The following is a 17,111-nucleotide window of genomic DNA, read 5'->3' as shown; positions in this document are numbered from 1 at the left end:
ATGAGAAGAAGAATAAACAAGAAAACGTGCACACACTTGGTATACCCCCCTCCTCTCTTCAAAACCAACCCTCGTAAAGATCCGAGTCCGAATCCGAATCCGTATGCGTAACCAGTGCTCACTCGCTATGTATATATGTTCGTGCAGATAGACAGATGTATAAGCCCGCCCATCCCGTTTCTAATTCCCCCCCAAGAAAAAAAGCAAAACAGAAACTGCCAGAATTGCATGCATGCATGCATGCATGAGCTGCATCAGAGATTCGTTACTCGTAGATAAGTTCCACGCCTCGTTCTTTTCTCCCGTGTTCTCTCCGCTCGTCTTTTGAGCAGGGAATGCCACGAGAGATACGACGGCTCTCAGATCATCCCGCCATCCTTCCACTCCATCCCAAAACTAGCCGTACTCTCCACTGACCCTACAAGTTGCGTATTGCTATTCCCATTCCCGTTCGGGTGACCTGTCGAATTTCCAGCACCAGCAGTACTCCCCTCACCCTTCCCCTTCCTCCTTAACCCACTCAGGAAATTTCTTGAAGGCTTCCCACTCCCACTTGTACTGCCACCTGCAGCGGAGCTGGAGCCACCATTTCCATTCCTGCTCTGGCCCCTACTAGGCGGACTAGCTTGGCTACCATCGAGCGTTGGATCATGAGATTTCCCATGCTTACCTTGGTGGTGATGATGCTCCTTCCCAAACGTCGCATCCCAGAAACTCTGCCGGTCTTTCTTTTCCCGACTACCCGCTTCGCTACCAGCTGATCCAGAAGGACGACGTTGAGCGGGCGTGCGGCTCTGCGAGTGGCTGTGACTTTGACTTGGGGTATGGCTATGTTGACTACCTGTCGGGCCAGTTCCACCTGTTATGGAAGTCGAGTAGTCAGTCCATAGAGGGCTGTGGTTCGTGCTTGAGGATCCAGTTCTGGTTCCTGATGCTACGTCTAGATCGTGCACTGGCCTTGGATACGTAACTTCGTTGATGGTGGAGCTGTGCAGTGTTTCCACGATGTCTTCCCACTGAAGGGAGAGTTGGTCAGCGCTGCGGTCTGCCTGTTCGGCTTTGAGGAGACAGTCATCGGTGCGGCGCTGGAGGCTAAGACAAATCTCGTGGAATTCTAGGAGGTCACCGTCGAGTCCTTGAGGCGTGGGATAATGTGTCACAGCGTCTAACCAGAGCTTGACTAGGGAGGCGAAGTTGCGAGCATGGTCTATGAGATATGGTAATGATGGGAAACCTTCTCTTGATGTGGGCGGTAAACGGGCGAGAATAGTAATTGGCGTAGAGTACGAAGCTGGAAGGGCATAGCTGTTGCGTTCTGCGGGTATATCGCAGACGGCATCAAGAAAGTCTTTGACTCCTTGCCGGTGCCTGGCTAGAAACTGGTTCATGGGTTCCATCCAGCTCTCCTTTTGTCCAAAATGCGAGAGATTGGCTAAAGCTTGTAAACTTTTGGCGATCAATGTGAGCGTCCGCTGAGCTTTTGGTTGAGGATGATCTCGTAACAATCCGAACAGCTTCGGATTCAGTAGTGCTGGACAAAAGAACCGTAGAAACAGGAAACCAGAAACACTGGTGTACGAGACGGTGCGTAGGAAGTCACCATATCGATCCTCGGTAACGGCTCGAACATATTTGAGAACCTGTCGAATTTCTGGCGGGCATCGCTTAGCCGAGCTAGCAATACTTTCCCAAACATCGGTTGTCAAGCTTGTCAACAGTTTCCAATTCTTGTCGAGGTCGTCGCCATTCGATATCCGAGACGGATCGACCTCGCAATCTGGATTTAAGGTATTGATCTCCGTGATTTTGGCGGAAAGCACATCTTCTAGGTATTCTTTGCCGAGCCGTCTCATGTGAAAGTCCAAAGCTTGAGTTAGAAGCGAGTTTCCACGAAAGAGCAGGTTGGCCTCTCCTTGTAACGACTTTCCCATATCTCTGACTGTCTCTGCCCTGTCGCTTACAGATGTGTAAGACTCATTCGATCCAATTCTTCTGCTCCATCTGAGACGTCGGTTCGGCGGTTCCTTGCCAAGACCATCAATTTCATCCTCGACCAAAGCCGAGAGCCATTCTGACGCATGTCCAGAAACTTGAAAGATATTCATCAGTATCTCAGCAAGAGTTCTCAAGCTTGTAGGTACGACTTGTGCAATCTGCACCGTCAGTCCGCTACCAAAGTTGTGAAGGAGTTCGGATATCGGTTGGTAGTCTTTGGCAAGCAGGACAACCAACTCATCATGCCGTACCCTCAAGAATATTTCTCCGACAGGGTCCTGCTGGTCATCCAATATTGGCCACCATGCTTCATTGTCCTTTACTCGGTCCAGCTTATCGAGTGGTATTTCCACAGTTCCGCATATTAAATCCACGGCCGGACCTGGTACATGCACACTCGACGATGAGAGAAACCCATGCGTTGCGCCCATCGGGTGATCTAATTGCTTCAACACAACCGAGAGACTTGGGAGGTGTGCAGGGAGATCTAAAAACTCGCAGTCCTCCCTCCAAAAGGGGTTTCTGGTATCATTTCTTGTCTTCGTACGGGCACGAACTTCTCCGTCCAGAATGACTTCAACAAAATAATCTCCAAAGGACGGGTCATCCACCGCCTTGATGGACTTGCCAACCGAATGGCCGTCGTTTCTGGATACTGGCCTTCGAACCTTCGCTTCTATGATGCGAAGACTAACAGATTTCTCCATCCTAAACATGTCGTTCGTGGAGGGAAGTAATGGATCCATGCCCAGGTCATCGTCATCCTCAGCATTAGCGGTCTGAGGGCCATATATCTCCGGAATGGTGAAGGCTCGTAGTAAACAAAACCATACTTCATGGGTCAATCGTGACTCCAAAGCAATGTAGACAGGTCGAAATATAGATAGTTGAGTAGACCCTGGTGTGTATTGTGGAAATATTGCAATGCAGTACTCCTCATCAAGAACGGATCTGTCCAGCCGCTGAATCGCACATCGTGACAGTTGTGAGAGCTGGATCACCGACAGAAGTGTGATATCGTTCTCAGTCAATAGCTTGAATTCCCCATTGTCTTGAAGGATACAAGACACTTTCCGCCAACCTGACCGACTCGAAGATCGCAAGTCACGAGTCGAGGGACGGCGCACAATGGCAGTGGGAGACGAGGGAGCCCCTTTGTCCCATAACAAGAGTTTCGCAACCTTGATAATATTTCCGCCTTTTTGAGTAGTACTGAAAGTCGAGTCGCGTCTTGGAGCGACCGAAGGCCTCCTCTCCGAAATAGAAGGTGCGGAAGACCTGGGTGGGCTTGCAGGCAGTGTTGTTGTCCGGATCTGTTGCCAACATAGGAGAGCAGCTAGCCAAAGGTCGAATTCTTTCTTGACCATTGGCATGAGATGTATTTCTATACCTAAAGCTCTATTCGACAGCTCAAGACATCTCATTGGTCTTTCTGGCGAGTTTATGGGCTTTACTCGACAACCCCGGAGATCTGATATTACGGTCAGATGAAAAGGACCTCTATCATCACCTTCGTACATCAAGGATCCCTTGGTCTCGTCAATGTAGCAGATCCCTGCGTACCAAGACCCATTTTCAACGGCTTTATACTCGACCTCTCCTCTCATACGCCCACACAAAGTCTTCATTAGCATTAGAATTTTGTTGGCATCTCCAGTGGTTACGGGGAAAGGTAAAGAGTCGACAGAAGGGACATCGCCCATATTTGGAAGTGGAGAAGTTGGCCGTGAAGATTTCTTCATAAGGCGCCGGCCACCTTTTACTGAATTCGATTTTTGCAATGGCGTGGGCCGCGTAGAAATAGAAGGGAACCCAAGCGAGTTGGAAACATCGGGCTGAGGTGGTACATCGTGGAACGACGAGGATGCTGTTGAATGCACTGAGCCGATACGATGCCGGCTTTTCGAAACAGTGTTGGAGCCAGATCTCTGGTGAGGATAGTGAGGAGGCTCATTGATAGTCCTATTACGAGGTCGAGAGTGAAAGCTCACTGGAGGACCAGAGCGAGCTCCTCCTCCTCCACCACCTCCTCCTTCCAGAGAATCCGTACTATACGAGTCTTGGAAGACAAGTCCCTGCCTCCGCCTCTCCCCTCCAGGTATTGAGCTTGGCGACGTTTGCACTGAGCCAACCGACACAGAAGCCCCATCATCGCCATCATGACGCTCTGGTGTCACCGGTCGTATAGTATGGACGGCAGACCGCGCTCGTTGTGTTGTGTTCGGCTCACTTGGTCTATCCAGACTCCTAGCCAATGTCTCCGTGGCATTTCGCTGCCAGTCCTGCAGAGCTCCATCTTTCCCATGCGGTGCATTGTATGGCCTACCGTCCATCCCTGGTGGAAGGATACTCATCGGACGATTGCTTCTCATCTATGCTCTCTCATGCCACGCCCTTCCCACCCAACCTTCGAGGAGGGCAGAATTCAGGCAACCCACTTCCAGCTATGTATTTTCGATTCCAGGTGTGTTCTTTGTTTCGAATTGGGTGTATGGCATCTAATCGTGAAACAGATTCGTATATACCGGGTCGGCCGGAGCCTTTGGTAAGTATTGCGACTTGCCCAGTCGTCGGCGCAAGTTGAAGCTTTCAACGCGGGGTCGATGGATTATCAGTTCCCTCTGCAGCCACCGAGTCAGTCCTTTGCGCCACAAGTCGTCCCAGTGCCAGATTCCCTATTCGACTCTTCTTCATCATAGCTGGCCTTGTACCAGTTCAGATCAGTGCCGCGGTCAAACGTCCGGGTCGTGCGTGGTTAAGCCCAAGCCTGAGCTTGAGCAGAGCGGGCAGTCAAAGCTTCCAGAAAGTCTGTACGTAGCGGGACGGGTTTCCTTTCCGTTCAGGGCAAGTCGTCCGCACACCAGACGTACAGTATTAGCCACCTGCGAAGCAACAATAGCTGAAGTCGGATGTAGATTGGACGAGATCAAAACACTTGACGAGTGAGTCGAAGCGTCGAAGGTTAAGTGCTGGCGTTCGGCAACGTAATTGTCGCGGGCGGGCGGGTTCAGCTTGGTTCATGCGCCTGAACTTGAACCTTCTTTTCTAAGCGTCGCCGTGCCCGTCCCATCAAATCATTATTTCAGTTCAAGCCGAGCCAGGTGATGCCATGCCATGCCAGTCAGCCAGTGCCAAATCCATGGATCAGACGGAGTCGGCTGCAGCGGGTCTCAATTCTAAAAAGTCCACCATCACCGTGTCTAAAGTGCGCTCAGACATCTATATCAACGCCACTATTATTCCGTGCCTCTCCTTCAGATGACAATTGCTCCGAAGGGAGAGTAATTTAAACTGATTCGTTTCGTTTCGTGTCGCTTCGTTTCGTTTCGTTTCTTCTCGATTTTGAAAATGCCTTGGAATTTCATGTAATGTCGTGCATCTAGTGTGGCCAGACTTTAGAAAGTAAGGTAATGGGAAAATATATTGGAAATCTACTTCAGGAACGCCATTCCTTGAGGGATGTTTCCTCGGGTTTGATTCAATGGCTTTGATCGACACCAATAGTCAGTCAACTATGTGTGTTACGGCACAGGACCGTACCGTTCAAGTCTAAAACCTGGTCCGGCTCGAAACGATGACAACGAGGCTTCACTTCATTCAGCATTCAACACCAACCCCAAACATAAAATAAATCTGGAAATTTTTTGGTGTATTATCATACCCTCCGCAAGCCAAGCCTACCGCCACCAAGCAAATACTCCACAACTTTGATCTGCTGATCCACGATCCTCCCCAAATCTCGCAATTTGCCGGTAGGGTCGTATCATTTCCGATAATCCCCCACAATGTAATAAAAATAACTCCAGCCCAGATGACCGTATTGGCTGTAAGAGATTTGCAGGGCTCGATATGGATCCTGTATTGTTTTCTTCATCTGAAGATTCTTTTCAAGGGACTTCTGCCGTCTTCGTTTCGTTGGTTCCATTATCTGGCTGCATGGTATGACACGGGGTTTCCAGCTGTGTTGCTTGGTATGGGGTTTTGTGCCGTGAAAGATATCCCGAATCGATATTCGATGACAGTTGACATCCTGACTTCAGAAACGGTGGCTGAAGAATTGAGATCAAAATGTGACCTGGGGAGAGTACTTCTCGTATCTTCATACATTGGGAAGACGCTATTGAAAGGAAATGTCAATTTGGTAGCACAATCTGGAAAAGACGAGAGATTTTGGACAAGTCCACTATTCAGTGGGTGTATAATATTGTGATGCCATTCATTCCGTACCGCCATCATTGCGTTTGAACTTCATTGGCCATCCATCATGAAGCAGAATCAAGAAGGTGAAAAGCAGAAAATAAAAAGACCGACGCCAAATACACCTATAGCAATAACTCAAAAACCTAGCAAGCCAAACAGGTCATCCAACCCAACCCATTCCTGTTGTCATCCCAAATACCTGGCAAGTCAAATCTAGCCAAACCCCAAAAGCACACTGGATATATTGCATCCCAAGAAGTAAAAGCACCTTAAAGATATGCTCCGATCCCATCCCCCCCACCCCCCAAACACAATCCCTACTTCTATTTTCTTCATTACTTGAAAGATCTGTCAGACAGGCCGTCTGGACTCGATGGACTCAGAGGCTGACTCCGCACGCCACTTAGATCTCCGCTCCCTGTCCGTCTCAAGGCCTGGGTCATGGTCTCTATCGTCAATTCCCCGGTCGTCACAGGAGCATGTGTGGAGATTGGACTGCCTAGAGGTCTCCCTTTTGGTGACATATCGACGCCTTTTACCGATGCTGATTTGCTTGTTGGAGGAGAGGCGCTGAAGCCTTGTGATGAGACTGGAGACCGGATTGGAGATGGTGATCTGTTGTGGCCTGATGACAAAGAGCTCAACCCCGCCACGTAAATCGAGTCCCTGCTGCCTGCGTGCTCTGCATGTTCTGACTGTACGATATCGGAAAATGATATGAATGAGAGTCTACGAACATCTGTGCTATCCAAAGCTCCATAGTTAGAGGCAGCGTCGTCCTTGTCTGGGTGGGCAACCAGATCGTCTGCCCATGTTCCATATGCTGCTGTTGGTTCCAAGTTCCCCACCCCTGTCACGTTCATGGCTGCTGGCTGATGGGATGAATGCATCACTATTTCAACCGTATCTGGATCAATTGTACTGTTTGTAATTGCCTCCGAGGATGCATCCAAAACTGGTGGAATGTGATTCTCCGTCTGAATGTGTGAAGGTATTGCTGGGGAATTGGGGACAGGGAGAGTGCTCTCCTGAACATCGCGCTCGAATATCTGTGACCCCGCAGGTGACACCACTCTCGGCGAGGAGGAGAAAAGGTTTCTGTGAGGTGAAGCTGGCAATTGGTAAGGATGGTTCGGATTGGATCGCGGAGGAGAAGTATTCTGAATTGGAGGTCTCCTCGCAATGGGTTGTACAATATTTGTCGTCGCATGGATTGTGGCTGCAGACGCTGCTGTTTCTCCCTTATCCTTCACTTTAGTCTTCTCATCCCCCTTCTTCTTCCCAAACCCGAACAATCGTCGCTTTCCAGTCTTCGCTTCTTCGCCCGTAGTCTCTATAGCCTCCTGTTCCGCATCACTGCTATCTGCAGTCTTTGGGACTGCATCCTTTGGAGTTTCCTGGAACCCCTCACCAAGAACAGGGACTTTGGGCGCATTCGTCGGAGTTTCGATTGCAGGAACAGGAGTATTGGGCTGTAAGGTGCTGGACTCGGAAGCGCTCATTTTGAAGATCGGGTGTGACGGAGTAGATTGGCTTTTGTGGTGGCAGACTGCTCAAGTATATATGGCTAGAATTCCGGCCAGTTAAGGCTATGTAGATGAAATATATGCAGGCTTGCAGCATTCATGCACCTCAATCTCGAACCTTCTCCCCTGCCCACCCGCTCGCTCGCTGGTTGTACTTACGCGTTCAGCTGACGTTTCTTCTGAGCGATAGTGGCATGAAGCTCAATCTCAGAGAGTGGGAGAGCTTCAATACATAGTTTGCGGCTATTGATTGCAGCTGCTGGCAGAAGAGAAAGAGGGAGGGAGGAGCTGGTGACTTGTGAGCTGAGCTGAGCTCTCCTATTACCAAAAAAGCAGTGTAGGATCAAGGCATTATTGTCAAGTTTCCCCTTCCCCTTCCCGTTCCCTGCTGGGCTGCAGACGGCTATGGCCTTGGGAGGATCTCATGACTTTGAACAGCCACTGACATGTCGCATCGGCGTCGGCTACTCTTCCGCCGACCTCCCCTGAAAAATCCTTAGTCATCAGCCTCTCTCCAAAAATTAGACTTGAAGCCATTGGTGAAAGCTCGAACGAGTCGACTCCATATACTTCGATCCAGAGCTCTATATCTCTCAACACTCCAGCAATAATGGATTCGCGGCTAGTCAGGAGGCCAGTCCTCGATCTTCTCTCCGGCAGAAACCAATGTCTGCTCTCCCTCAATGCCTCCTCACGACGCCAGCAATCCTCATATCGACGGTCGAAGCAGCGCCTCAACGTCAAGCCAGACTCATCCTTCCTCCCACACGACAGCATTAAACAGGACCATATAATCTTCAATCCGCCCTCCTCCGCGCCCTCAGTCCTGCACACGCCGCTGAAATTCCTCCCAAAAGAAGACAAGCGGAGACAGCTCCTCGCAGCTACAGCATCCCGATTCCAGACTTCTCCATCAACACTCCCACCACCCGTACAAAAGACGCGGAGGTTTCCACATCATCACTTGAGCGACAAGGATATTGCTGAGATTCTGCGGTTGAAGAGGCAAGATCCGGAGGAATGGACCAACAATAAGCTGTCGCGGAAGTTCAACTGCTCGCATCATTTTATCAGTATTTGCTTGGATGGGTGCGGTGCGGCCGGTGATGCGGAGAGGAAGAAGGCTGTGGCGGAACAGCTAGAGGCTGTGAAGTCGCAATGGGGTCCACGAAGGAGGAAGGCAAGGGAAGACCGTGATAAGAGAATCGAGCTGGCTCTGAAGGGAGAGTAGGACTCAGGATCGCGGGCTATATGGGAGAAAAGTGCGTACGAGAAAGCGAAGCTGGAGAGGCTCAGGAGAACCGTGATGAAACAGCCTTGATTTGTAACTCGAGGGACGAGGCTTGCATCAAGACTTGGTTGGACGAAATGGACTGTACGAGTACCTCGAAACCCGAGGCATTTCTTTGTGTAAAGATGGCATAAGCGGGCGAGGTGTTTGAGTAAAGTGTAGAAACATGTACAAAAATGTCTCGAATAGACAATCTTCAATCAAGCATGGTCCGGCGTCTGTCCATGCAGTGTGTGTTCGCAATATGTCAGACTTAAGTCTCATACCTCGCAACTTCAAGATATAAAATGCATGGCGACTTCTTGTTTCTTTCTATAGCTACTGTTTTATCGGTCCTTTACCCTCGAACTTTACTTCATTAACCAGCTAGAACAAGTCAATATCAGTGTTCGCAGCTATGGCTTAGGTTGTCTCTGGAAGTCCATTGACACCTGCTTCAGTACAAGGATTCCTGGATCTTGACGAGTCTCGTGTACCAGACTTCAACAGACTTCATATGTACCAGAATAATATGGCATTGAATCGTGCTGAGGCAGAGGCGAGCTTGTGATGAGATATGCAAAGCTTCGATCTTTTTTTGGGATGTATTGCCTGTTGGCGCCAAACAGCTTCCTTCTCAGATATATTTGTGATTCTCCAGTCACTGTAGCGAGTACAAAACCAGAGCCGAAGTTTGTTTATCTACGTTATGTTAGTGCCAATCATGAGGCTGCTAGATATTGGTTGAATATTATATGGAGTTGTGGAGCTGGGAGTCAATCATTTGGGGACGGTATGGAGCATGGTGCTGTATACGTGTAGTTGTCAACTGTGCTGATCCTGTCGGTACTGCAGGCTGGGGTTGTTTAGGTAGAACAAATGAAAGCTGGATACGATCATTCTCACTCTTTTCAATCATTGATGAAGTTTCCGTGCCCGCAATAATCAAGGGATATTATGTGAGTACAACCCATCTTATGAGAGATGATCGTTGATATATCTCTATCTTAAGCGAGCCCATGATTAGTTCTTAACTTCATACCTCTACTAACTCACTCCCCTATCTACCACCTCTCAATAGCGGCGCTCTCTCCCCGTCTTCACCACCACCTTCCTTCGTCCCCTCCATCCCTCTAAATTTCCCTCCATCAACCTTCCCCACAACCCAGCTTCCCTCTTCCCTCGCACTATCAAAGAACTCCTGATTCTCCTCAAAGCTCCTCCCTCCACTCTCAGGCGTGTATCTCCACGTCCACCAGCCAGCAAATGCATTCGTCCCCGCAAACACCAAGAATAGCCAATACTTCAGGTTATTGAACCCAATCGGCGTCAACAACGTGATAGCAAAATTCGCCAATCCCCAAACTATCACCGAGATAGCAGAGCCTTGAGCGCGTGCTGTGCTAGGGTATATTTCCGTCGGGATAAGCCAGACGGTGGCGAGCCATCCAATGCCGAAGATGGCAGTTGCAACGAAGAGTGTTATACTGCCAGGGATTTCGACGGCAAGGTCAGGGAGTGAGGTCTCTGCTAGACCGCCAAAGATGGTGAGGATGATGAAGGAGAGCGAGAGGCCGATTGAGCCCCAGACCATGAGCTTTCGCCGGCCGTAGACGTCGATTGTTAGCCACGCGAAGGTCATCATGAAGAAATATGAGACGTAGTTTCCGAGAGTGAGGATTTCGGCTTTTGTTGTGCTGAAGCCGAGGAGTTCGAAGATCTGAGGACCGTAGACGGACACAGCTCCATAACCTGTGAGAGCTTGGTTGACCTGACCCATGACTGTAACCATGCTGGGATGAAACTGAGATCCGCCTGGTAGCAGCATGTCTTTATATCCGACCTTCTCGTCGCTTTCGTTCTCGTTGGCTTCTTGTATCTCTTCGAATTTGGATTTAGCGTCTTGCTTGCTATAGATACTCTGTAAAGCCTTCTTCGCATCGTCTGTTCGCTCTTTAGATATGAACCAGCGAGGTGATTCAGGCAGTCGACTAATGAACGACATCAGCAAGATCGGGAAGACCTGCATCGCAACGATTGGGACACGCCATGCCCATTGACTGTCTTTGCCGAGCCCATAGGTCACAGCCATGTTGATTCCATACGCTAACAACAATCCAAAAATATTCATCTGAAATTCCTGCGCCAGGGCTTTTCCTCTGGCTCCATCTGAAGAGAGCTCGCTGCTGTAGACTGGAATAACAGCGTCGATTCCGCCAACTCCCAATCCCATGATTACACGTCCGGCCAGCATGCAGGCTATTGCTCCACCATTCCAGGGAGAGCTTCCATCGAGTGAGAAACCGGAGATGAACATGAGAATGTTGCCCAAGGCGGTAGTTGCGAGACATATGAAAATGGAGGGCTTTCGACCCTTTTTATCGCCGAGCCAGGAAGCAATTATGGCACCTACTGTGCACCCTAGGTAGTAGACTGACACTATGATACCGACTATTGGAGATTCTTCTGATATTTGCATTGTCTTCAGGTAGGAGCGGTTGGTGTTGATCAGCGACATCATGCCTTTGAAAGTTAGAAAATGACTGGAGAAGATAAGAAGAGGAGGCTACTTGCCCTGATCGTAGCCATACAAGGCAATTGCTGTACTGGAGAAGATGACAACTTCATGCTTCTTGGTAAATATTGGGAAGATCGGGGAGTTTCCTCCCATCGTCGAAGGAGGATTTGGCATCCTGGCCAAGTGATGCACAACGCAATATATTCTCTAGAAGTCTAGGAGGAACTTGACAGTCGCAACGAAATATCGGAGATACGGAATAATTAAACAAATGAACCAGGAAAATCAAAATCACAAAAGGGATATCTGAGAGGAAGCAAATGACAGCAAAATCAACACGACTTGGGGTTTCCCACTCTAGCTTGAGAAAATGTTTGGAGGGGGATCGTCATGCACCACCGTGCAAGACGTCATGCCGCTTGTGGGGTGTCGTTGAGACCTCTCGATCATGGCAAATACCATCTCGTGGATTCAGCACGCTCATCGAGCACTGACTCGTCATATCCCATGTATTAAGCGGTGCTAATTAAGTGATACATCGACCTTTGGTGCTCATTGATGTTTATTGATTTTGAGTGAAGCGAACGTGAGAGTGACAGAAAGCGATGCGATTGCAGAGACGCAACGCCGCTCTGCGATCCCTGTCAACAAACTCACTCCACCATCGTCAGCCTCGCAACATGAAGCTTCCAACATGCCTCCTCCTCCGCCGGTGGTAAGTCCACACTTGAACGTATCATGGATCTACTCTGACTATTCCATACCAGACGCCTTCACCACATCGATTCGTGATCAAGAAAGAACGTCCACCGGTTCGCAGTACCCCACTGGCGCAAGAACACACCCCGCGTCCAAGCACTCAATTTAATTCAACACCACGTTTTACATTCTCCTCTACTCCTCGACCTACAGCGTCACAAACCCTTCCTCCGCCGCGATTCACGCCATCCACGGCGCGGTTTGTGACGCCTGCGAGCAGGAAGTTGAAGAATCACGATGCCATTGAGCTCTCGTCCGATGACGGACTGCAAGAAGTCCACGATTCCATTGAGACGGAGGAGCAGGAGATAGACTATGAGGGGTACCAGTCTGGGGAACTAGAAGATGATTATAAACTCGAAGAACCTAGCCCTAAACGTCGGCGTTTTTCTACGTCTTCGCAGACGTGGGAGGAGGAACAATATGAGGATCAAGAAGAGATGCTGTTGGACGAGAACGATAATACTGAGGACACCTCCTCTTCTCTTCCCATTTTATCTTCACCACCAGCTCCGCGCCGACCAATCTCCACTACAGCTCCACGCTTCCTCCTCTCAACTCCAGCACCACAATCCACACACCACGACTCTCACTCTTTATCCACACAAAATCCACTACCCACACCATTCCTCAAACCTCCTCGTTTTCGTCCACCAGACCCCTCCTCAGCCGCGCAAGCCCAATCCGATCCTCTACCCGACCAATTCTCTCCACACAGAAAAGGCCAGAAATATATCCCCGGCGGCCTAGCTGCCGAAGTTAGAGACTGGCTTATGAATCTGGAAGGAGCAATTCCAGACATGAGAGGGAAGAGAAGGGACGAGGAGTGGCTCGTAAAGATTATGGTTGATGAGGTTAGCGGGGGGTCAAAGGAGGGCATGACGATGGTTAGAGGACGGCAGATTCATACCGTTGATGTTGATGTCTATGGAGAGGTTGGAGAGATGGTGGATACGGTGGGAGAGGTAAAGGTTATACTTGCTGGAGAAGGAGCAGGGACGGGTCTTCAGAAGGGAAGCGCCGTTGAGGTCGGAAAGATGGTGGGGATTAAGGGCCCCGTCTGGGAGATAGTCGTTGAGGGAGTGAAATGGGGCGTTGGCGTTGATTGGAAGGTTTTGAGATGAAAGAGATGACTAAGATACCCATATTTGAAGAGCTATTTGCTATCTATTGCAAATTTTCTTTTCTTGCAATATCAGAGAAATACACCCGGACTCAGTTATGTTCTATGCTGGTGGTCATCGTGAAGTGAAGAACAGGCGTCGCCTAGCCAAAGCAGTGTGCATCTCCAGCACTCTGGTCCAATACCTCTCCATCGAAATCTATCGTTTATTTACATTGCCAGATGCTTAGCCGAACCACCTTCCCAATTGTGGCTTCCCTTAATTTCAACGTTGCATAGAGCACAAGTCCGGTAATGACTCACGCGGCGGCAGCTTCTCACGACCGGCAATGAACGTCGCTAAGCCACCACCAAGATATTGCAGCTATCAATTGACTTTCAACACCAACGTTGCAACGATGCAAAAACGGCTTATGAGGTCTTGGTGAGAGGCGTATATATAGAAGTGCACAAATTCTTCTCTGCATTGTAAATTTCTTCGACCACAACCTTTCATCATAATCTTTTCAGTGAACGCCGAATCGAGCACGTACTACTGGGAGCCACCAAGCACTCAATTGCCTGTTATATTTCACAAACAAATATCAACAAAACCAAGCCCAAACACCAACCTCTTACAATGTCGTCACCCCTCCCAATAACCCTCATTACCGCAACTACACCTCAACACTACTCACAGATCTCTGCCCTGGAAAACCACGTCTTCTACGATGACCCATTCACAATCGTAGCTTTCGGTCCGGAACGTGACTCGCCCGCTAATATTGAATTGCGAGCAAAAGGGTTAGCGAAACAGCCTGAGAAGGAGGGCGAGAGATGTGTGGTTGTTATGGCTGTTATGGGTGAGGATAGGAAAGAAGATGGGAATGAGAATAAGGAAATTGCTGGTGCTGCGCAGTGGAGGTTCGTTACTGGGAGAGAAGCGGAGGAGAATCGGAAAGCAGGGGATGAGATGAAATCTGATGGAGGGGAGACGACAGAAAAAGAAAGTGCACAGAGTGGAGGAAAAGAGAAACAGAAACGAGACGAGTATGAAGAGGAAGACGAGCAGGATACGGGGAACGGATGGGGTATTGGTGCGAACGTCAAGTTTTGCGAGGATGTGTTTCTCGTTGCTGATGAGCATATGCTGAGAAGTACGAAAGGAAGAGACTATGCTAGTGAGTGTCTCCCTGACCAGTTTACCCTTTCGCGTTCTGAGTCTAAACGCATATAGAACTCACCACTTTGGTCGTCTCGCCTACACACCAGCGTCGCGGAATAGGCCAGCAAATCCTCTCTCGCGGCCTGGAAGAAGTCGACAGACTGAATTTGCAGTGCGTATTGGCTGCTTCGAAAGAAGGCTTGGGTTTGTACAAGCGATTTGGATTTGTGGAGTTTGAAACGATGAAGTTGAGGTTGTGGGAGTATGAGGGTGGGGAGGGGTTTGGTGAGGATGACCATGTTGTTATGTGGAGGCCGCCGGCGAGGAGAGAAGAAGTGTGAAGGGTGTGACGAGTTTGGTCTTGGATGTGGTAGCAGGTAGAAGGTAGAAGGAGGGGATGGAACTTTGTCGGACCTGGTGAAGTGCAAAAACAGATATCATTGTTTGTCCCACACGTACACGTTTCTCGTTGTGAGATTCATAGCAACCAGTAATTGGTGCTCAGACATTAAAACGCCAAACAGACCCAATTCATACAGACTAGAGTCGAGACCCTTAGTCGTAGAAGACCCAGCCAGAGCTCCCTTGCTCAAGTGCATATAACATGAGCACCACCATCCTTTTAGAACATACAGTTTTATTGTCAGATTGCCAGCCGAACCAATCCCAGCCAAATATGTAATCAAACTTCGAAAGCGAAAAGATCCGATACGAAATGCTTACAGTCGTTATAATGATTTTGTTAGGTCACTAAGAGACTCGTTTTTGACCCCTCCAATTGCTTCACCCAGTTCCAACTGCTCTGCATCCCAGCGTTCTGGTGCTCCCACATCCTCTGCACAACCTTGAGAGCTACATCGATATTGCCCAGTGCACTCCACCTCTTCAATGTAGCGAAGTGAGTGATGACTAGGTTGCGATCCTCCTGCTTTAGAGCCGCAGACCCTGCAACGAATAGTGGAAACAGCATACAAGCCATCACGCCGTCGCCTACAGGAATCTCACACATGCCCGTCACAATGCGTGTGACATTGAATTGGACTTTCTCGTGATCCCTGTGATCTGGATTGAGAATCGAAAAGAGCCAGATATATAGTGCCATTTGGTAGAAACTTGCCACTAGCCATTCGGGTCTGGAGGATGTGGCTTTTGGGTGCCACGCCTCCAATTCCGCGAAAATCTTCAAGGCTGTCTCAATGGTAGGTCCATCGAGTTCGCCTCCGTGGCCGTCAACACTGCTGCGGAGAGCAGATATGCGAGCGATGAAGTCGATGAGACCGTCCTGCACACCGACAAGATACGTGTCTTGCCCGATGAGATCTGTAATCTGATCGTACTGTGGCACGACGATGGGTGCAGACGGCACAGTGACTGAGGCTAGGAAAACATGGTAATAATAGAACTGCAGCAGAAAAGGATGGATTTTCGCCCTGAGATGGCAGCGCGGCGGCAGTGGTCCAACTATATCTTGAGATGGTGTCGAAGCAAGCGTGATGGTTCTGCCCGCTGATGATAAATTGATATTACCAGAACCGTCACTACTTCCCTGACAGATCTCGTAAAGGCAAAGTAGGAGATGAGTTGTAAAGATGACCTCAAGATCACGGTCTTTATACTCATATGGATGCTGTGGATATCTTTCTTCCAAGACTCGGGCTCGTTTAAATTGTTCTCGTTGTGCTTCATGATGAAGACGGGTCGTTTCCTGCTCCAGGCTCCGTTCCGATTCTGCTGGGTACCGCTTCAGCAGCTGCGATCCCGCGAGACTGAGAAGTAATTTCATCATAGTTTCGTCACGGACAGCCAGAGGCAAAACAATCGAATTAAACGGGTTCGCAATTCCATTGGAGGTCGTTAGCACCCGTGATGTTGTCCCACGGAAATGGTCGAAAAGCTTTCTATGTAGTGGCGTGTCAACACCAATAATGACGTGGGAGAGTTCGAACGGTAGTGAGCACTGTGGTTCCATCTCGATGAATCGCGACATGTCCTCTGGCATGGCAAAATCTTCCCCAAACTGAGGATAGAAGTAATCTGTACCGACATAATTGCGGTCGATGTTGACCATCATCCCATGGTCGGATGATTCGACATCCGCCAGGGGTGGCGATGAGTGAACAAAATACCCAAAATCAACATCCTCTTGGGAAGGGTCCTTCATATTTGCTTCGGGCAAGGCACTGCTGGTCTGATTGACCCCAGCTTGGTCCGGCGGGCGCTGCTTTGCCGACCTTCTCCGCTGCCGTCCTCCATTCCAGTCGGTTCTTGCGGGGTAGCCAGAACATTTCAGATTCCCCTTTCGACAATTGTTGCCTTGAGAAATATCAAAAATAATTCAAGGAAAGTGTTTATATGTAGAATGAGAGATTATCACGACGTTTGAGTCTGCCAAGATGTGCTTACATTCAGTTCCGGCGGCTTCGTCGCATTTTTTCTTTCGAAGTCTGCATGTTCCACAACCCGTCCGGGAACGACTGATAGCTCTTCTCGGGGCTAGAACTTGGCTCACAGGAGGCCCGTATCTGATCATACTATGAGGCTCCATCGCAACCTGGAAATGGAAATAATTATAATGA

The 17,111-nt window shown here is 49.3% G+C and overlaps 6 protein-coding genes across 6 annotated transcripts; 3 read left to right on the top strand and 3 right to left on the bottom strand.

Annotated features, from left to right (window-relative positions):
• Positions 1-359: 359 nt before the first annotated feature.
• ONS95_003084 (uncharacterized protein) lies at positions 360-6,493 on the bottom strand (the record flags this gene model as incomplete). Its single annotated transcript, XM_058496371.1, has 1 exon — positions 360-6,493. Exon 1 carries the CDS (start codon positions 4,365-4,367, stop codon positions 360-362), a length of 4,008 nt encoding a protein of 1,335 aa, XP_058353622.1. The 5' UTR covers positions 4,368-6,493.
• Positions 6,494-8,276, bottom strand: ONS95_003083 (uncharacterized protein). Its single transcript, XM_058496370.1, has one exon. The coding sequence runs from the start codon at positions 7,695-7,697 to the stop codon at positions 6,531-6,533; it is 1,167 nt and encodes a 388-aa protein (XP_058353621.1). The 5' UTR covers positions 7,698-8,276; the 3' UTR covers positions 6,494-6,530.
• A 55-nt stretch (positions 8,277-8,331) lies between these two features.
• Positions 8,332-8,952, top strand: ONS95_003082 (uncharacterized protein; the record flags this gene model as incomplete). Its single annotated transcript, XM_058496369.1, has 1 exon — positions 8,332-8,952. One exon carries the CDS (start codon positions 8,332-8,334, stop codon positions 8,950-8,952), a length of 621 nt encoding a protein of 206 aa, XP_058353620.1.
• A 944-nt stretch (positions 8,953-9,896) lies between these two features.
• Positions 9,897-13,702, bottom strand: ONS95_003081 (uncharacterized protein). The gene is made up of 2 exons (XM_058496368.1): positions 11,566-13,702; positions 9,897-11,514 (listed from the first exon to the last, which is right to left on the bottom strand). Exons 1-2 carry the CDS (start codon positions 11,681-11,683, stop codon positions 10,052-10,054), a joined length of 1,581 nt encoding a protein of 526 aa, XP_058353618.1. The 5' UTR covers positions 11,684-13,702; the 3' UTR covers positions 9,897-10,051.
• Positions 12,204-13,392, top strand: ONS95_003080 (uncharacterized protein; the record flags this gene model as incomplete). Its single annotated transcript, XM_058496367.1, has 2 exons — positions 12,204-12,224; positions 12,277-13,392. 2 exons carry the CDS (start codon positions 12,204-12,206, stop codon positions 13,390-13,392), a joined length of 1,137 nt encoding a protein of 378 aa, XP_058353619.1.
• Positions 13,703-14,010: 308 nt separating the features above from the next.
• Positions 14,011-14,876, top strand: ONS95_003079 (uncharacterized protein; the record flags this gene model as incomplete). Its single annotated transcript, XM_058496366.1, has 2 exons — positions 14,011-14,551; positions 14,608-14,876. The coding sequence occupies 2 exons, from the start codon at positions 14,011-14,013 to the stop codon at positions 14,874-14,876; spliced, it is 810 nt and encodes a 269-aa protein (XP_058353617.1).
• Positions 14,877-17,111: the final 2,235 nt, after the last annotated feature.

The sequence above is a fragment of the Cadophora gregata genome, assembly GCF_030347475.1.
Source record: "Cadophora gregata isolate MNR1 chromosome Unknown scaffold_12, whole genome shotgun sequence".
NCBI lineage: Eukaryota > Fungi > Ascomycota > Leotiomycetes > Helotiales > Ploettnerulaceae > Cadophora > Cadophora gregata.
Note: the sequence above shows the minus strand (reverse complement) of the source record. Positions and strands in the feature narration are given on the sequence as shown.